The sequence below is a fragment of the Ochlerotatus camptorhynchus genome, unplaced genomic scaffold, assembly GCF_037179485.1.
Source record: "Ochlerotatus camptorhynchus isolate MF236.1 unplaced genomic scaffold, CSIRO-AGI_Acam_v1.1 ptg000357l, whole genome shotgun sequence".
Classification (NCBI taxonomy): domain Eukaryota; kingdom Metazoa; phylum Arthropoda; class Insecta; order Diptera; family Culicidae; genus Ochlerotatus; species Ochlerotatus camptorhynchus.
The window spans coordinates 5,428,888-5,456,852 of record NW_027040845.1 but is presented as its reverse complement, the minus strand read 5'-3'; the positions used below and the strand labels follow the sequence as shown (position 1 = coordinate 5,456,852).

Genomic DNA, 27,965 nt, shown 5'->3' with positions numbered 1-27,965 from the left:
TTCAAAAGCAAAATAATCAAATTCATTTTGAGAAAAATTATTATTTTAAATTTTGTCGACCCCAGAGCCTAAAACCTAAATATTTACATCAATTCAGCATGAGGCAATAATTTTCCATCGATCTGTGTGTAAAAACCAACACGACACGTTCTTGAACGCTATATTTGTGACAAATTAAAATCGAGATGAAAATAATCAATTTGCATTTTATCGTCAAAATCATTCCCACCAAAATGAAGACGAATATTAATATTGACAACATAGAGGCGATAATGAGCATCCAGCCATGGATGAAGAAAAAAAAAATTTGACTTCGATACTCAGAGGTTGCCTTGATCAAGAAAATGCTTTTATTATGTCAAAATCTAACGTTGTCTTCATTTAACGTTGTCTTCATTTTCAGCTAAGTTGAGTGTAGAAGAAATAATTTTTAGCAGCACTGATTGGTAGATCTGGAAACGCTGATTGATAGATCCGACCACGATATACATACCAGGCTAGCTCATTAGAGAGTAAACATCAACCGAAGTAGGCCGAAGTGGTGTCATCAGAATCGTTAAAGTAAACAGTGCAGGAAGGAACATTTTTTCACAGTTCTCGGGTTTTCGACGTGCCTCACGGAATTTGAATCCATCCGGGCTTTGGCACATGGTTTCAAACCCGGACCTCAAGCAGCTCTGAGAAATTGCATTTGATGTTGTAGAGAATCCTGATAGCTTCGTGTTCCTGCAGCATCGAACATCCAACACAAGTTTCAGCACCGGAGCCGGTCCCTTCGGGGTGTTTTCTTACGGTAATCGATGAGATTCTACGAGGTGGAAACAGGGGTGGAAAGCCGTTTCTTCGACAGGAATTTGCTGTGGCTCAGAAAAGCATCACCACGGATGCTACATTCGAGGGTAGACTTTTTAAACCGGCGATTTCATTGTCGTTGCATTTTCCATTGCATTTAATGTGGTTATCATAAACTTTATCTGACCGCAGATGTATGATTTTCATTAGAGAAGTTGGAAAATTGACGTATATAAGCAATGAAAACTTGTTTGTTTATTTCACCGATTCTGATGACGTCCACAAAACATGACAGGAGCGGCGTAGCTAGCCTGTTATATGTAAGCCGTGGGTCCGACAACGTTCACTTTTGCTTGAAAATTTTTAATCCATGGTGATTCTTTCATGATAAATAACAAACTTGAATATTGAATGTTATGTTTACTATGTTGTTAATTGATTGCCCTTATCTGTTAACATTTATCTAGTTTCAACATTTTCTTCGCTTACTTCTTATAGTTGAACAAAAGCTCAGGAACCAAAAACAACAATAATATTAAGATAAACACAGACGCACACATTTTGTTTTCGATTTGCCATTGTTTACTTGCTTCTGTTTGCTGTCATCCATTCAGCTCAGCTTTCTACTGTACCAAGTGAGTGGCCAGCTCACCTGCCACCAGCAAATGACCTCGTTCTTTGGCCAGCTTGATCGCCTTCATCAAGTCAATCCCCGCTTTGGATACCGGAGGGCTTTGACCCAAAAAATTCCTAACATATTCCAAATGTCCTTCGGCCACCGCTCGATCCAGGTGGCTCATCCCCTGGCCATCGACGGCTGCAATGTCAGCCTTTTGCTCCAACAGCAATCGAACTACGTCCCAATGACCCCCGCTGGCTGCCAAATGAATCGGAGCTTCTTTCCTGTTGTTCAATCCATCGACCCTGGCTCCGGAAGCGAGCAAAAGCGACACAACCTCGATGAATCCCTTTTCGCAAGCCAAATGCAATGCCGTTTGACCTCGTTTGTCTTGCTCGTTGACGTACTGCTCGGCAATTCCCTGTTCGACGAGGGCCGGATTTCTCACCAGAATCGGTACCAGTCCGATGAAGTTTTGCGCAGCAGCAACGTGCAAAACCGTTCGACCGTCGTTTCCTTTCGCGAGAGGGGAAGCTCCTTTTTGGAGTAGCAGCCAAGAGCTTTGGTAGTTTTTCTGCAGTGCTGCCAGATGGAGCGCTGTACTGCCCGTATTGTTGGTTGCATCCACGGAGATTCCATGGCGGAGCAGAACTTTGATGCATATGGGAGATTTTACAACCGTATGAAGTGGTGATGTGCTCTTGGCGATGGCAGACCGACCAAGCAGAAGTTCAATTGCATTAGGGTGGCAGAACTTCAGGGCCAAGTCTAAGGGGGTCATCCCATTCTTGTCAACAGCATTCACTTCTGCTATAGTATCAACAAGTAAGATCTCTAAACAGTCGATGCTTCCGGCTTCGGCTGCAGCATGCAAGGGCTGATCCAATGTATCGGCTGGTGATCTCAAGCGAAGAAGCTCCTGGGCAATGTGGTGTTTCTTTTGTCTCAAAGCCAATCGGTAGGTGTCACCTTTGTCGTGAACATTAACTCCGGATTTGTGCAAGGCACGGAGGATTTCAACGCGGTCACTGCGTATCGCCCAGTTCAGTGTTTCGTTATAATCCGAACAGGTGCGTACTTCGTATTCCACTAGGATAGAGACGACTTCCTTGAATCCTCGAGCAACTATATGACCCAAGAACGTTAGCCACTGCTTGGCTGCTCCCACTTTCAGCTGAATGTTTTGCGTTATAAGAATCATAGCGATTTCCGCGTGGTTGTTGAAGGCCGCTATGTGCAGGGCGTTCCATTTCTTCTTCGTTTGCAAGTTCAATTGGCAGTGATTGTTAAGCAATAGTTTTACAAACTGAACATGTCCTGCCTGCGATGCCAGATGCAGAGGTGTGTACAGATTTTGATCGGTGGTATCTACGCTTGCTCCGTGATCGATTAGTAAGGTGGCAACGTTTATGGAGCCATTCAGAGCTGCTATGTGAAGAGCCGATTGTTTGTACAGATTCATGGCTTTCGGATCAGCCCCATTGTCAAGCAAGAGGGTACAAATTCGATCAGCATCAAGAACCGCTACACAGTGCAATGGGGTTTGCTTCAGCTTCGTAGAATACGCTGCTATGGCGGGATCTTCCTCGATCAACATCCTGGCTATCGGTTCCACGTTTTCTTCGCAGGCCCACAGCAAAGGGTATGGTCGCATGCACCAAAACAACTGTTCCAACTTTCCCAAACAGCTCGGATGCTGCTGGATCATGAGGAAGAAGAATTTCCGGACACTCGGGTAGTCTCGCAAGACCAGATAGTAAAGATCCCAGACATCTTTTGTTCCACGCTTCTTCGGTACTTCCCGCGAGTTTCGATTTTTTGCGAAGCTTTCAGTGACTTGATCCAATGTCATTCCAATCAGCTTTTCGACGAGGGACTTTGCGGCAAAGAACTCTCCTATGGACGCGTGGATGAAGTAAGATTGTTGTTGGATGTACTTGGTAACGATCGGAGAATCCAGGCACAATGCCTGCTGGTGAAGTTCCGAGAGCTGTTCGGCATCGCCCCCGAATTGTTGCTCCCTGACCACACTTAAAAGGCCGAGGAAGCAGTGCAATTTCTCGAATCCCTTGTAGAAGTAACTTTCGGGAGCCAGTATTTGCTGAACGTACCGGTTAGTTTCTATCAGTTTAAGCTTCTCGACATTTAGCTGGCGAAATGAACTGTAAACAAATCGGTTGTACAGTTGCAAGATACTCAACGAGTCAAGATCAATCGAATCCAGATACCTTCGGTCGTCCGTTTTACAATGGAGCTCAATGTTGATTTTGTAGATTTCGGCCAACATCTTGATAATTAGTGGTACTCCGAAGAACTTGCTTGCAAGTTCCAACGATTTGCTCTGGATTTTCTGGGTTAGATTTTGCAGAAATTTGGCAAGTGCACTGGATGAGCGGTCAACTTCGATCGAGCTTAGGAACAATTCTTTCTGATCCGAAGAACTCATCGGTTTGAGGAAGTGTGCCTTAACGCCGAGCGCTTTCTCCAATTCTTGTTGATGATGGATACGCGTGTTTACGAACACTCGCGCATGGTCACAGAGAGTTCTTAACATATCAATAGCACGATCCGTAACCTCATGCGGTAGTTCGTCAAACCCGTCGAACAGCAGGTAGACACTCTCCGGTATTACTTGCAGGCATTTGTAGAACAGGGTCCGATCAAGAGAAGATTTGAACGGCACGATGCTTCCCAACAATTCCATGCAATCGTTGAGGTTCTCCATACTCGATCCAGTTGTTAACAGGTCGACGCAATCCTGAAGCTTAACGACCATTACCCATCGGGAGGGATCCAGTTTTTTAGCCAGGAGCGCTAATCGGCTCCAGAGCGTGGATTTACCCATACCGGGCGTCGATGAGAGTATCACAATCTTGCTCCGTGCAAATACAGCCGGAATATCGGCGAGAAACTCCTCTTCTGTGTAGTTGACGCACTGACCAGCCTTCGGTGTCGCACTGGTCCCAGGATCCGATGCGATTGAATCCTCACCCCACTCGTCAGGATCACAGTTACTGATGATCCGAGGAATGTATCGCTTGGTTTCGAGTTTCACTAGCTCAGGACCCAAGGTGAGGGTTTCGACGCGGATCAGCTTCTCCAGGTCATCGTTTTTGAAGAGGTCTTTTGCGGAGTTGTAGCCTGGAAGCTTCATAAGCGTCCGTTCGTGACCCTGAAAGAGAACCGCTCGCCGCTTTAGGATGTGTTGACTTTGCTTAGATAGATGAGTCAGATTGCTGTCACTATCCATCACGGTGGTGAATGGAACTCCGTTAAAAAAACTGGACGCCCGATCTTTGCTGTAGGTAAGTAGGATGATTTGTGTATAGCTTTTGCCCTTGAAGAGTTTGGTGTGGAAATTGAAAGTGGGATGGTTATCTTTGAGTAGCAAATAAATCGGAGAGCTCTCTTTGCGAAGGACATCCAACAGTGTTCCCAGAACCGAGGAAATCTGCAGGTCCTCGAAGGTAAAATAACGGTACTGGGAACCTTTCAGTATCTGGTAGAGTTTAAGACTAGTGAGCAGCCCCTGCTGGCTGTTGGATATGATTGCCAAAGGGACCTGGCTTAGAGAAAGACTGACATTGGTAAATTCTAGGCGCAAGTTTTGCATCTTTCCTTGAAATATTTCCGTCCGAACATCCAGCTTAGAGCAGTTAAACGTGTGGAGTGCTGCTTGAAGTTCCGTTTCCAGTTCATGGCGTTCCAAGTAGGTTCCTTCCTTGCGGTCCAACCAAACATTCACCATCTTTTGTAGCTTGGTGTACCACAAGGTGGTACAGCTTTCCCGGGAGTCTGGATCTTGCATTGGAGAGTTGTACCTAGCCATAAGTTCTTGGTAGATGATTTTCTCAAGGGCTGCATTATTTGGCTGGTTGATGGCAAAGATGAGTCGATTGAAAAACAATTTGACATCCTTCCGATCAATTGCCGGAGGTAGGGTACTAAGTGAATTATCCTTGATCGTCAAATCTGCGCTCAGCTGGCTATCCGTTACGACATAGGAAATAAGTTCTTGTAACGTTACGTCGTCTCGAAATAGATTCTTACGGAGTTGCAGTTCCAAGGGATCCAGATTTTTTTTCTTAATGAACCTCGGTGTAAATTTCACCAATGTCTTATCGACAACTAAAATTTTACTTGCTATCGCACCGCGGTATTTCCTTAACACATCCGTCTTGACATCAGTTCTTCCGTCAATGAAAATCGCCTTCAGTGCATCCACTAATTCATTGAAAGCTCTACTGCCATACTCAACCAACTTGTCGCAAAATCGATCGTTGAACTTCATTTTCAGCAGTCGTGATTCACCGCCAGGTATTTTCAAGATCCCATCGACATCCTTCTCGCAATCTTCAAACCATTCGAGGACAGTCATACCGAGCTCACAGTTCGTGAAGATAACGTACTGCTTCCGTCCGGCAAACTTCTCGTTGCGTTCAATGTCCCAAAACGAGAGCAGATACTTGTACAGTGAAAAATCTCCGTCCCCTTTTTTCGCTTCTGTCGTCGGAAGCAGCAGCCTCTGAACTAGCGTTTCACATACCTTGTGTTTGACCTGTACGAACAGCCAGTTTTTCAAGGCACCATCTTGCCATGAGAGCACCGCGTCGTCGAATTTTCCAGCGGCTTCCATCTCCGATGCCAATCGAAAGTCGGCATAGTTGGACCTCCCGGTGGTCGCTGCCCGCTCGTAGAGCCACATTAGCACGTGCACTTGGTAGTCAGTGCCGTGACGGCTTCCTAGAGTACCACCCTTGAGGTATCCTTGCTGGGCCATTACCGGTGCAGTTGCGCTGGAAGAAGTATCCCGGATAAAAGAAAAATATCATAAATATACAATCCAACTTATCGTTACAATAATACAGCATAAAATTGAAAGGCCATAACTTGTATTCCTAACTTATCCAATACAAATAAGATAAAACATATGGTTACCGACCATGGTAAAAAAAATGGTAAATCGGCAAAGCTAGGCTATAACCGAAGACAACATATTTATAAAGAACATTGACAGCTTTGCCTGAATCCAAGCGACAGATACAGTAGCGCCATAGAGGAATCTCTAAGACTCTCAGAAGGTTCCGAAGAAACGTGCTCAACTTTCTGGCTCAGCTCTGGTACTCTCTTCGGTCCCAAATTAATCCACGAACCCATCATTTTATCTGTCAAACTTTCATAGCGAATCAAAACAAACGTAGTGTAGTACTAGAATTTCGACTAGAATGGGGTATGTTAATCGATTTCCTTGGGGCCAATAGGCTCGTCAAGTAGTGAGCCAATTTAAAATCGTTAGTATCCACCGGTTGGTAGCGCTGCGCTCGAGCGAAGGTGGAAGCAGCGAATAGAATAAAATGAGCAAATACACAAACCTTTCTTCTGAGGATGGAACCTTTGCTATCCAATTCTAAAGGAGCATTTACCTTTGAGCGGCAGATGACGCGATTGTACCTGCCTCATACCGGTTGTATGAGAAACTGGAAGAGTTGCCAGTCTTTTTGATATGTTTACACCACCGGCCACAATGTTTGCAAAAAGTGCCAGAAGACCGTTTCCGATTCAGAGCGCAATTTTTGCCGTGGTTTCTGTGGTGAAATTTTTCACGTCATCTGCGCCAATGCTGAGTTGAAGCTTCTCGACCAGCTAAGAATTTTGGAGAAGAACGGATGTGCGATCACTGTGTTGAGCTGTTCACTAACGGGCATTTCCGCAACATCATGAGTCGTGATAATGTCCAGGACTCGATGATACCTGACGCTGTCGAACAATGAAGGGGGATATTGAAAAGTTGAACTCGGCAGTGTTCGCCCTTGCAGCCAACGTTGATTCGAAGCTGTCGTCTACTTCGACCTTGTCTTGGCCCCGATCCGATCGGCTTGCCTCCGTTCGAAATACTCCAAAGCGTCGCCGGACTTCGATTAGTGCGAACGAACAGCCTATTCTAAGCGGTACGAAGCCTCCTAGCGAGTCGATCAAAATTGTTGACCAAAATTCGGACAAAGTGTGGGTGTATCTTTCGGCATTTCACCCCAGCGCTACGAACGATGAAATTGCGACACTCGTTCGCGACTATTTGGCATTGGAGCCCAGTGATGCTGTAATTTATTTTTTACTTGTCTTCGTATAATAAAAACGCACAGACAGAATTATTAATGTCTAGTTAAAGAACTAATCCTATTTTTAAACATGGTTTTCGAAATATTAAAATCATAATCTTCACGCGATTCGTTAAAACGACGGCAAAAAACATCCAGTGGATTGTTTTGACCGTAGACTGTACGATGCTGAAGAATACGGAGAAGGTCATTTTGTCGCGTCTGCCTAGCCGGTGCATTGAACTGGATTTTCCCTAGAAGTTCAGCACAATCTACATTGTTGTCCAGAGTGTCGAATATGAACAGCCGTTGCAGAAGAATCCTTCTATCAGCCAATGTTGAAAGACGAATTAAAGCACAGCGATCCTCGTACGGCGGAAGAACAACCGGATCGTTCCATGGTAACAGTCGTAGAGCGGAGCGGACAAAGTTACGTTGAATCTTTTCAATGCGAAAGCAAAGCGTGACGTGATACGGTGCCCATACTAGAACGCCATATTCCAGTATGCTGCGCACTAGCGAACAACACAATGTTTTTAGACAGTATACATCCTCAAATTGCTGCGTGTTGCGGATGAACCCTAGTATCGCATATGCTTTGGCGGTGGTTGTTGCAATGTGCTCGGTGAATTTCAGCTTACTGTCCAGTATTAATCCAAGATCCTTGATTGATGACACACGGTTGACACTTGAAGCGTTCATCTTATAATCGAAAATGGCAGTTGTCCTAGATCGGCTGAACGAGATGATGTTACATTTACGAATGTTCACTTCCATTCCGTTTAGTGAGCACCATTGAAGAGCGCAACAATCGACCATGGAGGTTATCAGGCGGAAGAATTTCAGGTCATTAGCGAACATGTACCTCGGTGATCTGATGAGTCCGCACAGATCGTTAACAAACAGCACGAAAAGTAGTGGTCCCAAATGACTTCCTTGGGGAAACCCGGAAGTAATTGAGAACGTTTCAGATGAGGTTCCACCGAGGCGTACAAAAGCCCAACGCTCAGACAAGAACGATTCAATCCATTGGGTAAGCCACTGAGGGAATCCCATGCGTTTGAGTTTTTCCACTGCCAGTGCATGCGGCACTTTGTCGAATGCTTTAGAAAAGTCGACATAAACTGCATCGACCTGTTGTCGCTTTTTAAGGCTGTCAACAAGAGAAGAAACACATGTTGAACGTTACGATACAAAGAATAATGGACAAGACTCTCCAAGACTTTAGGAAAGCAACTCAAAATCGAAATTGCACGTTAATTTTCGACGTCATTAACATTACCACTTTTATGAATGGGAGTGATGGCTGCAGTTTTCCATTTTTTGGGAAATATGCCCTCCGAAAGAGATCTGTTGAAGAGTTTACTCACAGGCAAAGCGATTGACTCCGCACACCGATTGATGAAGAAAGGTGACAGACGATCCGGACCTGCTCCTTTCGAAGTGTCGATAGAAACCAGCTTAGCAAAAACATCTTGCCGAGAGAAGTTGTAGACGGTCACGTTCAAGTCGTAGTGCGGCAAATTGCTCAAGTACGATTCAGTCAAAGGTGGTCGGTTATTACTTTGCACACTTCGAAAGAACGCCGAGAACAGATTTGCAGATTCTGATGGAGATTCAGCTGCCTCACCTTGGTAACGAAGATGTCGAGGCATTCCGTTGGATCGCTTGCGGGTCTTCACATACTGCCAGAATTGTTAGGGGTTCTGTTTCAAACTTGTTGGTGTAACAACGGTCATGCCACCTTTCACTACACACCTTGATGCAAAGAGCTATCCTGTAGTGACAGTGATAGCGAAAGAGACGGTAGCAGAGCGAGAGCGCAGCATCAGCCTTCTGCTGTGTGCGCCATTTTGTATCATTCGCAAAAGTAAACTCGATGTGTGTACATCTCGTGTAAATAAAGTTTATATCATCAAACATTAAAAAAACTCGGCCTTTCATTCCGCTGGAACTTCAGTCCAAGAGGTTATGGGCCCAGTTATCGTTGGAAGTGCTTGAGTTTTGTTGTTCGCGGAACGGTAGTGGATTTTTTCACCGGTGTTGTGAGTCGAACGAATCGAATCGTAACTTTGCAAGTGACCGGGTTTTGCTTGTGGAAAACAAGATGGCGGACATGAAAGTGACGATCGAGAAGTTGAACGACGGTAATTACGCGGTATGGAAATTTAAAATGCGTTTGCTGCTAACGAAGGAGAAGCTTCTGAGAGTGGTGACCGATCCGAAGCCAGCGGCTTCTGATGCGACCTGGAGCTCTAACGATGAGAAGGCGCAAGTGGTTATCGGCTTGGCATTGGAAGACACGCAGCTGATCCACGTTATGCAGAAGCAAACGGCGAAGGAGATGTGGGATGCGTTGAAGGACTACCACGAGCGCGCATCTCTGTCCAGCATAATCCACGTAGTGCGTAAGTTAATTACCATCCGAATGACGGAAACCGGTGATATGGCGGAACATTTGAAGGAGATGGCGGCTCTCCGGCTTCGGTTGGTGGCACTGGGGGAAGAAGTCAAGGACAACTGGTTCGTTGCGTTGATGTTGTCCAGTCTTCCCAGATCGTACGACGGTTTGATCGTGGCACTTGAAAGTCGACCAGATGCAGACCTCACAGTGGACTTTGTGAAAGGTAAACTGCTGGACGAAGGTCGACGTCGTGCTGAAAGTGAGAGTGATAGTACGTGTGAAAAGGCACTGGTCATGAACACAGCTAAACCATAGAGGTAACTCTAAGACCACTGGGTCCCGAAGAAAATCATTATTATTTTTGGCTCACTCAGTACCAGAACAACGGTCCCAAGCAGTCCCAAGCTATTTCACTCACCCCTGCATGTTCTGCATGAATCCACACACCCCTGATGTTATCTGTCAAACTTTCATAGCGAATCAAAACAAATATAGTGTAGTAATGGAATTTCAACTAGAATAGGGTACGTTAATCGTTTGCTTGGGACCAATAGGCTACTAAAGTGGTGAGCCAATTTAAAATCGTTAGTTTCGTATTGATTGTTGGCTAAACCGAAGTATGCAAGTAAGCACTACGTGAAGAAAGAAGTGTTGTGTCATTACTGCAAGAAGGAAGGACATTTTCGGCGGGATTGCCGGAAATTAGCGCAGGACAAGCGGGAAAAAGAGAAGACGGATGGTCAGAAGGTGAGTATGGCCATTAAATCCGGTTCTTTTTTTGAAACGTGCTTGGCAGCAGGTGAAACCGATAGAACTGGTTTCTGGTACCTGGATTCAGGTGCCACAGCACATATGACGAGTGACGCGTCGTTGCTGGATGGTGTGGATAAATCTAAGGCAACGGCGGTCTGCCTGGCGGATGGAAAATCCATCAAGTCAGCTGGAAGTGGTATCGGTAAGCTAGTCTCCTTCAACGGAGATGGCATCAGGATGAACGTTCGGCTCGAAAACGTCCTGCATGTTCCATCGCTCGCTGGTAACCTGCTGTCGGTAAGTAAAATCACAGATTTGGGTTTTCGGGTGCTGTTTGGGAAAACGGAGTGTCATATCCTGAAAGGAGAAGATACAGTGCTAGTTGGGCAGCGTAAAGGAGGGTTGTACCACTTGAAGCAAGCTCCGGAGAAGGCATTTCTGGTTGATCCGAAACATGCAGACCTGTGTCATCATTTGTGGCATCGTCGTTTCGGACATCGCGATGTGCAAGCTGTAGACAAAATAATACGTGATAACCTGGGATACGGGTTGAAAGTGGATCAATGTGAAGTTCAGTCGGTGTGTGGTCCGTGTTGTGAGGGGAAGATGGTTCGAGAGTCGTTCCCAAAAGTGTCGGACAGCAAATCTAGCGCAATAGGAGATCTAGTGCACACTGACTTGGGCGGTCCAATGGAAGAAGAAACGCCAAGTGGTAATCGATTCTACATCGTTTTGGTAGACGATTACAGTCGTTACACGGTAGTGCATCTGTTGCGTCGGAAGTCGGACGCAGAAGAGAAAATCCGGGATTTCTGCAGTCTGGTGAAAAATCAGTTCGGGCATTATCCCAAGAAGATTCGTTCTGACGGTGGTGGCGAGTACACGGGTGGTTCGTTGCGGAAGTTTTTCACGGAGCGTGGAATAGTTCATGAGCAGACGGCACCGTATTCACCACAGCAAAATGGTGTCGCCGAGCGGAAGAACCGCTATCTCGTTGAGATGCTGCGGTGTATGCTTTCCGAGTCACGGTTGAACAAGAGGTACTGGGGCGAAGCGATTTGCACTGCAAACTATTTGCAGAATCGTTTGCCGTCATCTACAGTCTGTAAGACACCGTTTGAGCTCTGGAACAACAAGAAACCTTCCTACGGTCATATAAGGATCTTCGGATCGAAAGCGTACGTGCATATCCCCAAGGAAAAGCGGCGCAAGCTGGATTTCAAGGCTGAGAAGCTGGTGTTCGTAGGGTATGCTGACGGTCGTAAGGCGTATCGTTTCTTGAACCCTGAAACGGATATGATTATGATTAGCAGGGATGCAAAGTTCTTGGAGTTATGCGATACGAAAGAGGCTGTTCGGATCCAGGGTCTAGAAGCAGGAGGAGTACTGGAAGTACCGCTAGTGTTGCCATCAGGAGATGCGTCTCGGGATGAGACGGATGGGACCTCAACATCATCGGAAGAAAATTCGGAGTCGGTAGAAGAATTCATGGAATCGGTAGAAGACGGTCGGGATCTGAATGGATCGTTCTACGATAGTGCTTCGGAAGGAAACCAATCGTTTCATGGCTTTCCTTTAGATGAAATAGCACGGCGTTCGAGAAGATCAACGAAGGGTATCGCGCCTCAGAGACTGATTGAGGAGATTTTTGCTGCGGAGTCTGTGGATACGGAGGTGGTCGAACCAAGATTCTTGAAGGAAGCGGTGACCTGTGAACAGAAAGAAAGTTGAAAAGCGGCAATGGTTGACGAGCTGAAATCTCACTCACAGAATGGGACGTGAAGAGGAACGCAGCTGGTGACATCATCAAACACAAGGCTCGTCTGGTAGCTCAGGGATATTCCCAAAAGTACGGAGTTGATTACGACGAGATTTTCGCACCGGTATCCAGCCACACCACACTGCGGGTGCTGTTAGCCGTTGCTAGCAAGAAGGGAATAACGTTGAAGCATTTGGATGTGAAAACGGCCTACTTGTACGGCGATTTGAACGAGGAGATTTTCATGAAGCAGCCACCTGGATTCATAGCAAAAGGTAAGGAAAACATGGTGTGTCGTCTGAAAAAGAGCATTTACGGACTCAAACAGTCCGCACGATGCTGGAATCAACGATTGCACGGTGTCCTTGTGGAAATGGGGTTCCAGCAAAGTGTTGCTGATCCGTGCCTGTACACAATGCTGATTCATGGAAAACGTGTATACCTGATTGTGTATGTGGACGATATTTTGGTTGGTTGCGAAGATGAAGCGAAGATCGAAGCGGTGTATAAAACGCTGAAGCAGTATTTCGAAATCACCAATCTTGGAGAGCTCAAATACTTCTTGGGACTAGAGATTCGGAAGGAATATGGAAAGTACAGTGTTTCAGTGGAAGGGTACATCGATCGTGTTGCGGAGAAGTTTGGGCTCCGTGATGCAAAGCGGGCGAAGACGCCAATGGAAGAGGGTTTCCAGAGCACGGAAGATAACAGTCCTCAACTGTCGGACGGGATGGATTATCGGAGTATTGTCGGAGCGCTTCTCTACATTTCCGTGTGTGCTAGGCTGGATGTAGCAGCTAGCGTAGCGATATTGGGTCGTAAAGTGAGTGCGCCTACGGAGGCGGATTGGATAGCGGCAAAACGTGTTGTCCGCTACTTAAAGGCAACGAAGGAGTAGAGATTGAAGTACAGCGACGCGGCTGGAAAGCTAATCGGATATTCGGATGCCGATTGGGCTGGTGACGTTGGTACAAGAAGATCAACAACAGGATTCGTCTTCCACTATGCCGGTGGAGCAGTATCGTGGGCTAGTCGAAGGCAAAGTTGCGTTACAATGTCTTCGATGGAATCCGAATATGTGGCGCTGAGTGATGCTAGTCAGGAACTGATCTGGCTTCGGAGCTTGCTGAAGGACATGGGTGAACAGCTGAGCGATCCTGTCAAAGTGATGGAGGATAACCAAAGCTGTATCCAGTTCGTAACGTCAGAACGCAAGAGTCGTCGGTCCAAGCACATTGAGGTGCGGGGACATTTTGTGAAGCAACTGTGTGATGACGGATGCATCGAGTTGCAGTACTGTCCAACTGAAGACATGGTGGCTGATGTACTCACTAAACCGGTGGGTTCAGTCAAACAGATGAAGTTTGCACGGATGCTGGGATTGTCATCATAGGATGGCAGTGTTCGTTGAGGAGGAGTGTTGGTGTAACAACGGTCATGCCACCTTTCACTACACACCTTGATGCAAAGAGCTATCCTGTAGTGACAGTGATAGCGAAAGAGACGGTAGCAGAGCGAGAGCGCAGCATCAGCCTTCTGCTGTGTGCGCCATTTTGTATCATTCGCAAAAGTAAACTCGATGTGTGTACATCTCGTGTAAATAAAGTTTATATCATCAAACATTAAAAAAAACTCGGCCTTTCATTCCGCTGGAACTTCAGTCCAAGAAAACTTGCTTCAGTACGATGAATGTAGCAGCGAAAGCATTGTGCATGCAAAGAGTTATATTCGCTCTCTAAGTCACGCAGCTCAGCCTTATGCTGTTCATTCCTAGACCGAAAGTAACGCTTCCTTGCCCTGCGTAGACGATTTCGCAGCCGTTGCAGTTCATTGTTCCACCATGGTTGTTTCTTCCTGTGGGTGTCGATCCGTTGTTTTAGAAGCACAACTTCGCTGATGATTCCATAAAGCTTGTCGTAGAATATCGATACCGCTTCGTCGACACTGCAACCAATTAGAAGATTCACCCATCCGACGTCCGAAATCATTGAGCTCAAAACTGCAAAATCACATCGCTTGAAGTCAAAATCTAACGGATCAGTTGCTCGGGAAATTTCACATTCGCTTGCAGTTTCAATCACAAGCACCAATGGTTTATGATGTTCATCAACACGCAGTAGCGGTGACGGGGGCTCCACAAGCTCGAGTACATTGCTATCAGTAGAGAAAACCAAATCTAGTATCCTTCCATTCGCATTACCATAATGATTCAACTGATGCAGACCATTAGCGATGAACGATTCAACCACAGTGAACTCCTGCTCAGAAGACGTATTTGTAGGTAGCAAACATCGCAATTCATCATCATGGTCCCAATTCAAGAAGGGTAGATTGTAGTCACCAACAACAACAACCAAACCACGATCACCCGCTTGATCCATCAGTCTTTGAACACATGAACAGTGCTGTTCATACAATGCATTGTCGCTGTTGGGAGTAGAGGGTCCAATTCGGGAAATCCCGGGATTTCCCGGGATAGCCTAAATCCCGAATCCCGGGATTTCCCGATTTTTTTCTTTTTCAATCTCTTATGCAAAAATATTCGAGATTGTGTTTACATCTCTGTGGTTAGTGAAAGAGAAAATAGGTGAAAAGAATCGATATAAACAGATAGGACCATTTTCAATATTCGTCGAGATTTCATCGTAATGTTCGTGCCACCAGACCTTATATAAGCATCATTGGTGTGTGACAGGCTTAAAAACAAAAGGAATGAAAAAAAACACATCAATAACAAAGGAGGCTCCTGGATTCACTGCATTCGCAAGCATAACGTTCCATATTTCCGGTACAAATACTGATGCGCGTCGTAATTACACTCAAAGCAGGTAAAATAAATGTTTTTTTTATCCTCAAAGCGTTGGTCTTACGCGATTTGTCTTAAATTAATTGCAGAAGCTATGGCGGACGTGTGGCAACATTTTAAGAAACTTCCCGACGAGCGCGCCCAGTGTTTGAAGTGTCCGCAAATTCTGTTATGCAAAGGTGCTTCAACTAGTGGTTTGTGGTGGCCAGAACCAACTCCGGTACCGGCGAAGCAGCCCAAGTTGTCCGTTAATTCAACCGTGAAGCAATCGTCGTTGGATCCGTTTCTGAAACGAAGTTCACTTCGCGAGATTGTTGCACGTCTAGCGGCATTGGACGGGATATCGATTGCTGCCATTACGAAGAGCAAGTTTATTCGAGAGTCAGTGTCAGCTAGAGGATTTAAACTGCCAACATCCAAATCCACGATAATCAAACTCATCCATGAGTTCTACGATGAAATTAAAAATCAGACCAAGAAGGAATTTCACGACAGGATCGTCGAAAAAAAGGAGCTCGTCAGTCTTACAACAGATGATTGGACCAGTTCTGCTAACAAGCGATACTTGAACATTAACGTTCATTTCGCAGATGGTTCATGTTACAACCTAGGATTGTCTCGGATTCACGGTTCTTTCCCAGCAGAAAAGATTGCCCATGCTATCGAACAAGTTACCAAGGACTTCGGCATTGACATTGGCTCTATAACGGCCGTAACACCTGGCGCAGCTTCGGTAATGGTAAAATTTGGGAAAATCGTGCCATATTTCCACCAGCTATGCTACAACCACGCATTGCACCTTGCCGTACAAGACGTCATCAATCAAATGAACTCCAACGAATCCGAGTCCACGGCAAGTGAAGAACATTCTTCTTCTGAAATTCAGGATTTTGATGACGAAGATAGTGACAACGAAGACCGACACGATTATTCTGATAACGAAAAGTTCTATTCATCCGGTACGCTATGAACTTCTGTTATTTGTTTTTCATATTACTATTTTTCTATCATTATCTTGTCATTTATTTTTCAGATTGCTACAATACTAAAACATTTGGAAAAAAACTCTTAAGCAGATCCGAAATGTAGTTCGGATGTTTCGTCATTCACCGGTGAAAAACTCGGTGCTGCAAAATAAAGTTGTTGGAAGAGTCAAGAAACCTCTTCAGCTTTTGCTGGACGTAAAAACCAGATGGAATAGCACTGAAAAAATGCTGGAGCGGTATTTCAAATTACATGATTGTGTAGAGGAAGCACTCGAAGAGTGTGTATCCAGTGAAGATTTTATTTCGGTCAGATCCCTCTTTGAAGCTTTGCAGGCAATACGACTCGTTTCGGAAGCCTTAGGACGTCGAGATGCTACGTTGTTGACGGCGGAAGGTAGTCTGAGCTTTTTGCTATCAAAACTTAAGAGTATGGGCAACCCTATTTCAACGAAACTCTACGAGGCGGTTCTGAAGAGAATCAATGAGAGACGAAACATCAAATTGGTTTCACTTCTAAAATTTTTTCAGAACAGCATTGCCTCAACATCATCTGTTGAGTTACCTGTGATTTCACGCAACCAGCTGTTCAAGTTCGTCAAAGAAGAATGTACTCGTTTTTTTCACATGTACTTCCGACGACCAACATGAAGCAACGGTGGATGACACGAGTAAGAACCAACATCAATCTTTAAAGGACGCGTTGGAAACCATTATCCAACAGCATGCTGGATCTAGTAGCATGCCAACGACAGAAAAAACGATCGCGGAAACATTGCTCAAAAGGTCATTCAAAAATAGATTTCTTTTTACGAGTTGACCGGAGACCTAACAGCTGGTCTGAACATCTTGTTAACTGCTCTCAAATCCATCAAGCCAACTTCAACGGATAGCGAGAGAGCTTTTTCGGATTCGGCGAACATCTGTTCCAAAAGGAGATCATCACTGTCAGATGCAAGTATCCATGAACTTTGCTTCTTGAAATCTTATTTTAAGAGGAGCAACTGATTATAACATGTTTGAGTCTATATTCATTCATTCATTTACTCATTGTTAAGTTTTAAAGTTGAATAAAAGCGTTAATTTTTGGAAAATAATGTTTTTTTTAAAGCATATCAAAATTTCCCGGGATTCAAAAAAAAAAATCCCGAATCCCGGGATTTTTTTAGACCCGGGAAATTGGACCCTCTAGTTGGGAGGGAGATAAATACAACAGACGAAGAGTTCAAATGTAGGCAGCTTGATCCGAACGATTATTTGCTCCAGACACTCGGTACCAGCAATCGAAACAGCGACACTGTTCAATGCATTACGGACGCCGACCAAAACACCACCACCTCGTCGAAATTGGCTTGGCGTTGCTATCACAGCGATAGATTGTATAGTAGTGTGATAATTCAGAATTAGAAATATCAGCACCGAGCCAGGTTTCGGTGAAAGCTATCACATCGTAGTCAGATTGGGATAGTGCTAGCAGTACTTGGTTTGTTTTGGTGCGTAACCCACGTACATTCTGGTAGTACAAGCGTGGACGTACAATGTATATTGTTAGTGAATTGCTGCTGTCTATCAGTGGAGTCTGGATGTAAAGGAGTGGTTGTGTTTCGGGACTGCGTTGTTGTGGTTGAACAGCTGATCATCTGTGAGGCTCCACCGATATCTAGGGCGCCCAGTGAACTACTGTGTTGTGGGTCCGAAGCGAAAAATAGGCCGATCCGACGATGATTGCTTGGAATCGAATGGACGAAATACTATTCCTTGTTGCCACGTCGATCCAAGGAGGGCTTGTTCCTGCAGCTGCAAACCAATTCCGACTTTGAAGGAAACAAAAGTAAGTTCGTTAAGATTTTTGCCTTTGGGAACTAACTTAGTTACTTCAATGTCATCATCAGTGTCGAGATTTTCGATTTAAGTTGCTGATGCTGAAGGGTCGAAACCGGACAAGTACAGCCAAAATTTCTTTTGCTTTTTAGCTGTTGCAAGTGGGATGGTAACCCCGGGTTCTATTTGTTTCGTCCCAGGAGACTCTGTTTGTTGTCGTGTGTCGTTGTCAGAAGTTATCGGTGTTGGCTGGGTTTGTTCGTTACGCGTTGCTGATTGTTCGAGAATTGTGTTGATTTTGGTAGTGTTTTGAGCGATCTCGTTCCTCAGTTCATTCAATACCTTGTTTTGATCTTCAACCAAAACATGCATTGCAGTATTGGTGGACGTAATTGCTTGTCGAAAGGAAGCGTTCGCCATCATTTTGATGCAAGCTTTGCACATCCAAAATAGTTGGGAACAAGCTGCAATGTTATCACGAGTAGCTGGGGTCTGATGAACGCATTTTAGATGGAACGACGACTTGCAAAATCCATTGCACATAATTTCATCAGCTTTGGCGAGACTTCTGGCACAAGAGAAACACACAGTTTCCATTGTTACTATGGCGGATCACACGTAGTGTACGTTGAGACGGTAAATCGATAAATTTTGCTGATTAAACGGTATGTAGGTGCGGTACTCCAGCGGGATGCGATAGGGTGATGTGAAAAGTACTCGATGGGTCGTTCGGGTGTAACAATTTTATGAAAAACGTTAAAAAATCACGAATTAGCACAGAGAAAACAAGAAGCACAATCGAATTGTTTACTTCACACACACATTTGGTGATGGTGACTAAGTTGGTACCAAGAGGGAGAAATCCATCTACGTTGAACCATAGAGGTAACTCTAAGACTAGTAGGTCCCGAAGAAACGTGCTCAACTTTTTGGCTCAGCTCTGGTACTATCTTCGGTCCCAAGCTAAGCGATGCATCCCTCAAATTGTCATAGAGAATCAAAACAAACATTATGTAGTACTAGAATTTCGACTGGAATGGGATACGATATTCGATTTGCTTGGGACCAATAGGCTAGCCAAGTAGTGAGCCAATTTAAAATCGTTAGTTTCCACCGGTTGGTTGAACTTCGTGTCGTTCAAGATTGGTGTAAAGGAGGATCTTCGTGATTCGGCACTTTCCTGCGATTCTTGGCCGGAGAGTATTCCGTTTCGCGAATTTGAAGATTCGCGCACACTGGAAGTCATCAAATTAAAAAAAATCCAGCCCCTATGGAGTGACGACGGTATCTTGGCCTATCATACTCTCAGCATCCGAGACGCACCGTAGAAATTCTGATGGAAGCTCCCAAAAACCCCAATTCAGTCCTGCGTAATGCCGCCTTCGTTCATCATAGTCGTCTCGGCCCCAAGGTTGGCGGTGAAAAGGGAGTCTTCCACAACGCTTGCTCAGGCAAGTATCTCTATTATTCGTGTTTGCCATTGTGTGATCAGTTTTCCCGCATCCCTCGAGGCTAAACGAATGGTCTCCAAGAATAAAGCTGCACCAGGACGCACAGTAGAAAGCATTTTGGGAGTCCCCAGCTCCTCTAGCTCAGTCGTGCCTATTGCTGCCTGTGTTCATTCAAGTCGTCCTGGCCCTGAGTCTAGATGCGGGCTGAGGGTCTCTCAGCTTGCTACACCAGGCAAGTACCACTGTAATTGTGAGCTTTCGTAGCCTATAGATGTTGATCCGAATTTTAGTGCCAAAGAAACTACATCTGCCAGTTGGTTTTCCGGAGCCTCCTCTGCTAGCCGGATACCGGGACGCACTCTTATCGCTCGTCTTGAGGAAGCTCCTTTTCTACTCTCCGTATTCGAACCCTTCCCGCCACCGACCAGCAGACATCGCGGTCCTGCGCTTGAGTCGAGAAACGGGGTTTTCCGAAATGTTTTGCCCGACATCAAAGCTTCTGGACCACCACCGAGATGTATTGAGGATAGCACTGCGGAAGCCCCCGATTCCACATCCACATCATGTCAACTACCAGCATGAGACATCCGTCTACTACCAGAACGTCGGTGGTATCAACTGTGATGTTGACGATTTTCGCGTAGCAACTACGACATCATTATTCTCACGGAGACATGATTGAATTCACGCACGCTCTCTCATCAGGTGTTCGGCGACGATTACGAAGTTTTCCGTTGCAATAGGAATGCTGATAATAGCCGGAAAGTTAAAGGTGGAGGTGTTTTAGTGGCTGTAAGTTCTAGGTTTAAAGCGAGATCACTAGGAAGTAATGCTTGGATATGCTTAGAGCAGGTGTGGACATCGATCAAACTGGGCAATCGCTCATCGAGACCCATTGCCAATCGGTTTTCTCTGTTCTGGATACCGCTAAAGCAACCGATGATGTTATTGTGTTTGGTGACTTGAATCTCCCGGGGATTTCATGGAAAAACAAACTCGCAACGGCTTCCTCTATCCTGCTATGGATCACTGTGTCATCCATTCCAACGCTTCGCTCCTTCTGAACGATTACAGCTCAGGCCAAGGGGTAAGTCACTCAGCACATTGTGCCGAAATTAGATTCAACCAAGCTTGGGCACATCCATCGGCACACCTTCAGCATACCTTCGGCACAATCCTGTAGGAATTAGATTGTTGTAAATAAAATTGGTGCACTGCTGGAGAACTGTCATTGATGTTGTTCACAACATTACGTACTGTTGGACTGTATATTCAAGAACATCTTCTAATTGAATATACCAGAGGAAATCAGACCAGCCGTTCACTTAAAGATCTAAATATGAAATGTAGGTTCTAGAGTTGGCTCGAGAGAAAGAGGCAGTTAATCAGACCCCATTAGTACCCTTAGTTCAAATAATGCTGCAACTCACACAAAACAAACTAAAGAAGTCTATTCATCACCCTCTATAGTCGGTCTCCAACAATGCTCCCCACCGGTTCCAACTATTTCCAGCCGCTGATATACCGATGCTTTTCACATCACGAAAAGCTAGGTTTCTGGTCTGCCTTTGAGGGCATTATAAAACCCTAAAACACAGGACTTTTATTACCCTATGGAAAACAAACATCAAAATTTCGCACACCCGCCACTTCCGCGTCATCCTTAATCCGATTTATCCTTGCAATTTCAAACCAAAACATTCATGGTGTCAGAAATACCGGGTTGTCGGGATGAGTATTTTACAAACAATCACAGCTTGCTCTATGACCGGCACAATCCGCACAGATTGGTGTGCGGAGTGACCTACCCTTGGCTCAGCCATTCTTTCTCAAATCAATCATGTTATTAACCAAAACAACCGCAGTTTGGATCTTTGTTTTGTAAGCGCCCAGAACATAGATCGTTTCTTATGCGAGGAGCTATACTAAACTGATGCATGATTTTAATATTTCACTTGCCGCCGTTTTCTACGATTTTCGTGACGCCGGCCATGGTAGTATCATAGAGGTAACTCTAAGACTAGAAGGTCCCGAAGAGACGTGCCAAACTTTTTGACTCAGCTCTGGTACTCTCTTCAGTCCCAAGCTAATCGATGCACCCCTCGAAACACAGGAAAATCCACGAACCCCTCATTTTATCTGTCAAACTTTCATAGCGAATCAAAACAAACATAGTGTAGTACTAGAATTTCGACTAGAATGGGGTACGTCAATCGATTTGCTTGGGGCCAATAGGCTCGTCAAGTAGTTAGCCAATTTAAAATCGTTAGTTTCCACCGGTTGGTAGTATCGCCGAGTTACTCTCCAGTTTAGATTGGGACGGCTTATTTGACATTGAGTCCACCGCTCAAACTATTTCCAAAGTCTTGGCATATGTCATCGGCAGACACGTTCCGAAAAAGATTAATCATCATACGACCCATCCACCATGGCATACGAGCGAATTTCGTCGACTGAAATGCAGAAAGAGAGCCGATCTTAGGAAATTCACCAAGCACCGCTATCCCTTCAACGTCACTATGTCAGCATCAAACACGAATATAAACGAGTTGCGAAACGGTGCTTTCTTCAGTATCGACGTGGATTGCAGAGAAAGCTAAAGTCACGTCCCGAGCAGTTTTGCAAGTTTGTCAACGAACAACGTCATTAAGCTGGTCTGCCATCTTCTATGATACATAATCGTGGCCTCATTCTACGCAAGATATCCGTCAGATGTTCTTTGAAAAATTTGCTAGTGTCTTCACGGACGAGAGACTGAGTGACGGCCATGCCCGACTGGCTGCCAGTTACGTACCACTCGCTGGCCAAACCTTGAGCAGAATTGACATCAATTCAGTTTGTTGTCTCCACTGCTTCACGTTTTTCAACGGTCCGTTGTTAAAAGCTAGCGCACATGTTTCCAGTACACAAGAAGGGCAACAAACAGGACGTTGGCAACTACCATGCCATCACTTCGCTTAGCGCTGTTAAAATTATTCGAACTCGTTGTTATGGAACCGTTACTCGCTCACTGTAAGCCGTATATTAGTATCGACCAGCATGGTTTCATGGCTGGTCGTTCTAATGCCAATAACTTGCTGTGCCTTACTTCCTACATCTCTAACAGTATGTCGGATCGTGCTCAGACGGATGTCACTTATACTGACTTATCTGCGAACATCTCCGTCGCATGTGCATACCTGCCATGCGGACGGCTGCCAAACCTGCACGATCAACCCAGCGAAGCCATAGCTAAACTACCGGAACCGCGCATGCTGGTTGGGGATCTGAACGGGAACCACCCAAGCTGGAGCTGCCCCCGCTCCGACCCTCGAGGTGTTACCCTGGTCAATATTTTCGAGAAGGAAGACATGGTGCGTCTGAATGACGGTGTGCCCACGTCTCTGCTGTCAGCCGCTGCTTTGCCGGAAAAACTCAGTGGAGCGCGAACACGAATCTCTATGGTAGCGACCACTACCCCATCAAAGTTCAACTTTCGACCGCCATCTTCCCGATGGCAGCAAGGAAGTCCCGATGGCGCTATGAACAAGCGGACTGGGATAGCTATGGTGAAGCCTTCCAGTCCTTGTTACTACAGCGTAATCCGAACAGAATTGAATACTTTTCAAAAGTGGTATACGAAGCGGCAACAGCAACCATCCCAAAGACCAGCAGCGTTCCGGGGCGAAAAGCGCTACGCTGGTGGAATGAAGATACGAGGAAAGCCGTTAAAGCGCCTTCCTATCGGACATTCTGACCGCGAGGACGCTCTCTGTCACTATCATGAGTCGCACAATCAATGCCGGCAAGAAATCCGTGTCGCCAAACGAACCAGCTGGATGCACTTTCTGGAAGGTATGAATTCGTCACAGTTTTCGGCCGACTTATGGAGTCAACACCCTCAGTGGGAAACGGCGCCTGACTCCGCTCCACGTACAGATTAACGGTGAAGCGGTTTCTGACCCTGCAATTGTAGCGGACGAACTCGGCTCGTACTTTGCCGATCTCGCAGCCATCGAGAAGTACGAAGACGAATTCAAGCGGAAAGCTAAGCCTTCGACGTCATCCATTGCAAGTTTCTCTGTTTCCTGACGCTGGGAACTCGGACATCAACCAAGCATTCTCCTGGTAGGAATTGCAGCATGCCCTCCGCTGCAGCAACGGAAAGTCGGCGGGTCCCGACGAAATCGGGTACACTCTATTCAAGAGGTTACCAACGCCAGGCCAGATGCTGGCGCTTTTCAACAAGCTCTGGCTCACCAACTCGTATCCAGCGTCGTGGAAGGAGAGCTTAGTCATTCCCATCCCAAAAGCCAATGAAACAACCCGTGAAGTTAGCAAGTTCCGGCCAATAGCCTTGACATGCTGTGTGTCCAAGGTCCTGGAGCGAATGGTCAACAGGAAGCTAAAGCATTTCCTTGAAGCCAAAAACCTGCTAGACCATCGACAGCACGCCTTCCGTCAAGGGTACGGAACGTCAACTTATTTCGCAGGGGAGGTCCTCAAAAGTGCCAACGATAGCGGTCTCCACACCGAGATCGTCTCGCTGGATATATCAAAGGCCTTCAACAGGACGTGGACACCCCTCGTCTTAGAGCAGCTTGTCAACTGGGGGCTTTGTGGACTCATGGTCCACTTCATCAAAATTTTCCTGATCGATCGATCTCAGCACGAGATCCCAGCTTTTCAGAGAAGAGACGGGCGTCCCACAAGGTTCAGTTATCGCCGTTACCCTCTTCCTTGTGGCCATGAACGAAGTTTTCGGAGGACTGCCTAAAAATGTTTACATTTTCGTGTATGCTGACGATGTACTTATCGTAACTACCGGCCCAAAAGCAGCATGTAACAGGATCAAGGCCCAGGCAACAGTCTCCGCTTTAAGGCGATCAAGAACGACTGCCGCAGTAGGATCAACTTGATCCGCACCATCTCTCGCCCCCACCGGTCTAACAATCGCGACACTCGTCTTCGGATTGCAAGAGCCGTCATCGATAGTCGCCTACTGTACGGTCTTGAAATGACGTGCATCGCCACCGAAAAGCTCGTGCAGATACTAGCACCAACTTTCAACACCTACGTTCGGATTGTCTCCGGTCTTCTTCCGTCAACGCCCGCCGATGCCGCATGCATCGAAGCGGGTATTCTGCCCTTCCGCCATCGTATAACCGCAGCAATTGCAACGAAAGCCGCTGCCTTTACCGCAATGACCTCCGGAAATGACAGGTACTTTCTCCTCGATGAGAGGAGCAGACTCCTCCGCATGACTGCCAATTCGGAGCTCCCCCCAGTGGCCAAGGTCCACTGGTACGGAGACAAAAGTTGGCGCATACCTCCACCCAAAATCGAGAGTCGGATAAAGAGCAGGTTCAAGGCTGTAGATAACTATGCAGCGCTGACGAGAACAGTAGCCGAACTGCTAGGCTCGGACTACCCAACCCATGTCCACATATACACGGACGGATCGCTTTCCCGAGCCGGGGTCGGAATTGGAGTAGCCGGAATTTCAGCACCGATGAGTAGCAGCCTACCGCCACAATACTCGGTTTTCTCCGCCGAAGCTGTGGCCATCTTTGTTGCCGTTACAACACCCTCGGACCGGCCCATACTGGTGCTATCCGCTTCGTACAGCGTGATACATACAAGCCCTTACATCGGAGACCCTGACTCACCCCTGGATACAAGGTATTGTGGAGGCCACTCCTCCGAACACGGTGTTTTCCTGGATCCATGGGCACTGCGGTATCCCAGGAAACAGCGAAGCCGGCAGCCTGGCAGGGTCTGGCCCCCGTTACACCGACGAAGTGCCACTACAGGACATAAAGCGATGGATAGTAAGCAAAATGTGGGAAGCCTGGGAAGCAGAGTGGTGCCAATCCCAATCCATCTTCATCCGAAGAATCAAAGGAACGACGAGCAAGTGGACGGATATGTCGAAACTACGGTGGAACACATTCTATGCCTGTGCCCGCAATACCAACAACTACGGGAGCAGTACGCACTTCCCAACAGCATTAGGGACATACTGGGCGACGAACCTTCCCATTTTAGCGACAGTTAATCATTTCCTCAAGGACGCTGGGCTATATAACAACATTTAGGTCCTTTTAACTTTCTTTTCGCTGACGGGACATCTCTGCCGGACGGAGGAGCTCCGATCTCTTTCAAAACCCCACATAACTTTTTACTGGAATCTGTTTTAATTGCTTCTATTTGAGTACATGTGAATTGTAAGCCAACTCCGTAACAAAATTTGCAGGCAGTACCCCCTTCTGGGGCCTCCTATTTTATAGAGATGAACCAGCCAACGGCTAAAAATCTCTCTAATAAAGTAAAAAAAAAAAGCTTATCTGCTGCCTTCGATAAATTGAATCACCGCATATCAATCGCAAAACTGGACAGGCTTGGTATCCACGGCTGCCTTTTGCAATGGTACCTCACCGATCGCTGTCTTAGTGTTATCGCTGCCACGTCCGGCATACCCCACCTGGGACCGCTGATTTTCCTGATTTACTTCAACGACGTGAATCTGGTATTTGAGGGACACGATTATCTTACGCAGATGACCTTAAACTCTTCCTTCGAATTCACTCAATTGAAAACTGTTGCTTGCTTCAACATCAGCTGAATGCTTGCTGATTGGTGTATTCTGAATCATCTGGAGGTTAACCCGTCCAAATGCTCGGTTATCTCTGTATCGCGCAAGAAAGTTTAAGTATGCTTTGTTAGGCACTGAAACTGAGTGCGTCAGCCACATTAAGGACCTAGGTGTGATTCTGCATACACAGCTCTCTTTCAAGCAACACATCTCGTATGCCGTCGACAAAGCTTCCAGAATTGTAGGGTTTATCTTCAGGATTGCCAAAGACTTCACGGATATCTACTGCCTTAAATCGTTGGACCGCTCCTTGTCTCGCTCCATATTAGAATACTGCTCGGTTGTTTGGACTACAACAACGGTGTCGAAAGAGTTGAGTCTGTTCAGCGACGGTTCCTGAGATATGCGCTACGTAAACTGCCGTGGACGGATCCCTTCCGATTGTCTAGCTACGAAAGTCGTTTGCGGATATTTTGCAAGGACGCACCGACTGCCCTGTTCTCCTTGAGCAAGTTGACATCAATGTTCAACCCCGAGCCCTAAGGAATAATTCAATGCTGCGCCTGCCCATACAGCGAACTAATTATAGCATGGTCGGCGCAATTGGTGGTTTACAGAGATAGGGTCAGCGCACTGTTTGACTTTGACCTGACTCGCTAGCTGCTTCGCCGGAAATTTAGTTCGTTTTTTCTAGATCATCTTAGTTTGTCTAGTCACTTATGTGTCAAACTTTCATAGCGAATCAAAACAAACATAGTGTAGTACTAGAATTTAAACTAGAATGGGGTACGCTTATAGATGTACTTGGGACCAATAGGCTAGTCAAGTAGTGAGCCAATTTAAAATCGTTAGTTTCCACCTGTTGCTATTACGTAGCTGCTCCATTTTCAATGCTTCACTTCTAAAAATAGATTTTTGACTCACTGCCGGTTCACAACTTCAAAGTGCGCCATTTTGAACTTAGGAAAAAAATATATCAGAACCATTTACCCAGAATCTTCGTAGATTCCACCCATCGGAGTAAAACCAGTTTACTCATTTTTTGACAACTCCATTCAGCATTTAAAAATATTTACGATCCACCCAGTCACTGAGTAGCCTCAAAATAGCGTGTATATTGGTGCCAACAAGCGCGAGTCATTGACAGCTCGAAATCTTTTTTTTTTTTGTGAATGAAGTTAAACGTAAATAAATGTAAATATCTGCACCCTCGACGCTGTGCCAACGCATGAATCGAAAACTTGTCTTTCGTACCTACTTTTTAATGATGCGATCATCTTGATTTGTCATTACGGTGGCACTTAGTTCGATTTAGCAGGTATTATAAATCGATATCAGCCGATTAGCAGACCGATAGGAAATCTTCAGAATCGTCATCAATCTTTTTTCTATCTACTAAGCGTGCGCGCAGCTAGCCACACAACAAAACACAATTTTGCCTGCAGCGTAGATAGAGTCGTCCCCCTCGGACCGATAGGGAATTACTTACATTTTTTCCGCTAACAAATAAACAAACAAGCGAACAAGCGAACTCTGTCCACAGATGCACCAACGCTTCAAAGTATTAGATTGTAGAACTAGCAAATCGTCGCAAAAAATTAAATCACTCTCAGTCACGTCCGCTTGCAGCAGCAAACTACAGCTGGCCGGCGATAATAAATTTGAACCAACCGTATGAGGCAGAGAGCTAGTATTACGTGAGAGAAAGAGAGAGAAATGCATTCATTGAGAGAAATCGCTTTGCGATGATTAATAAACTCGGAGCCTTAAGCTGGGTTTAGACAGGGCAAGTCAATTGATCAAGTCAGTTGAATTCAACTGACTTGAACGCGAATTGAACGTGTAAACCATGCCATTCAACTGACTTGATCAACTCACTTGAATTGAAAAAAGTTGAACCAGGCTCAA

General features: G+C 45.8%; 2 protein-coding genes across 2 annotated transcripts; one reads left to right on the top strand and one right to left on the bottom strand.

The window, feature by feature from the left end:
* Positions 1-1,249: 1,249 nt before the first annotated feature.
* On the bottom strand, positions 1,250-27,679 carry LOC135709203 (uncharacterized). The gene is made up of 2 exons (XM_065231429.1): positions 27,547-27,679; positions 1,250-6,207 (listed from the first exon to the last, which is right to left on the bottom strand). Exon 2 carries the CDS (start codon positions 6,189-6,191, stop codon positions 1,416-1,418), a length of 4,776 nt encoding a protein of 1,591 aa, XP_065087501.1. The 5' UTR covers positions 6,192-6,207; positions 27,547-27,679; the 3' UTR covers positions 1,250-1,415.
* LOC135709345 (uncharacterized) lies at positions 15,323-16,198 on the top strand. The gene has a single exon (XM_065231651.1). The coding sequence runs from the start codon at positions 15,323-15,325 to the stop codon at positions 16,196-16,198; it is 876 nt and encodes a 291-aa protein (XP_065087723.1).
* Positions 27,680-27,965: the final 286 nt, after the last annotated feature.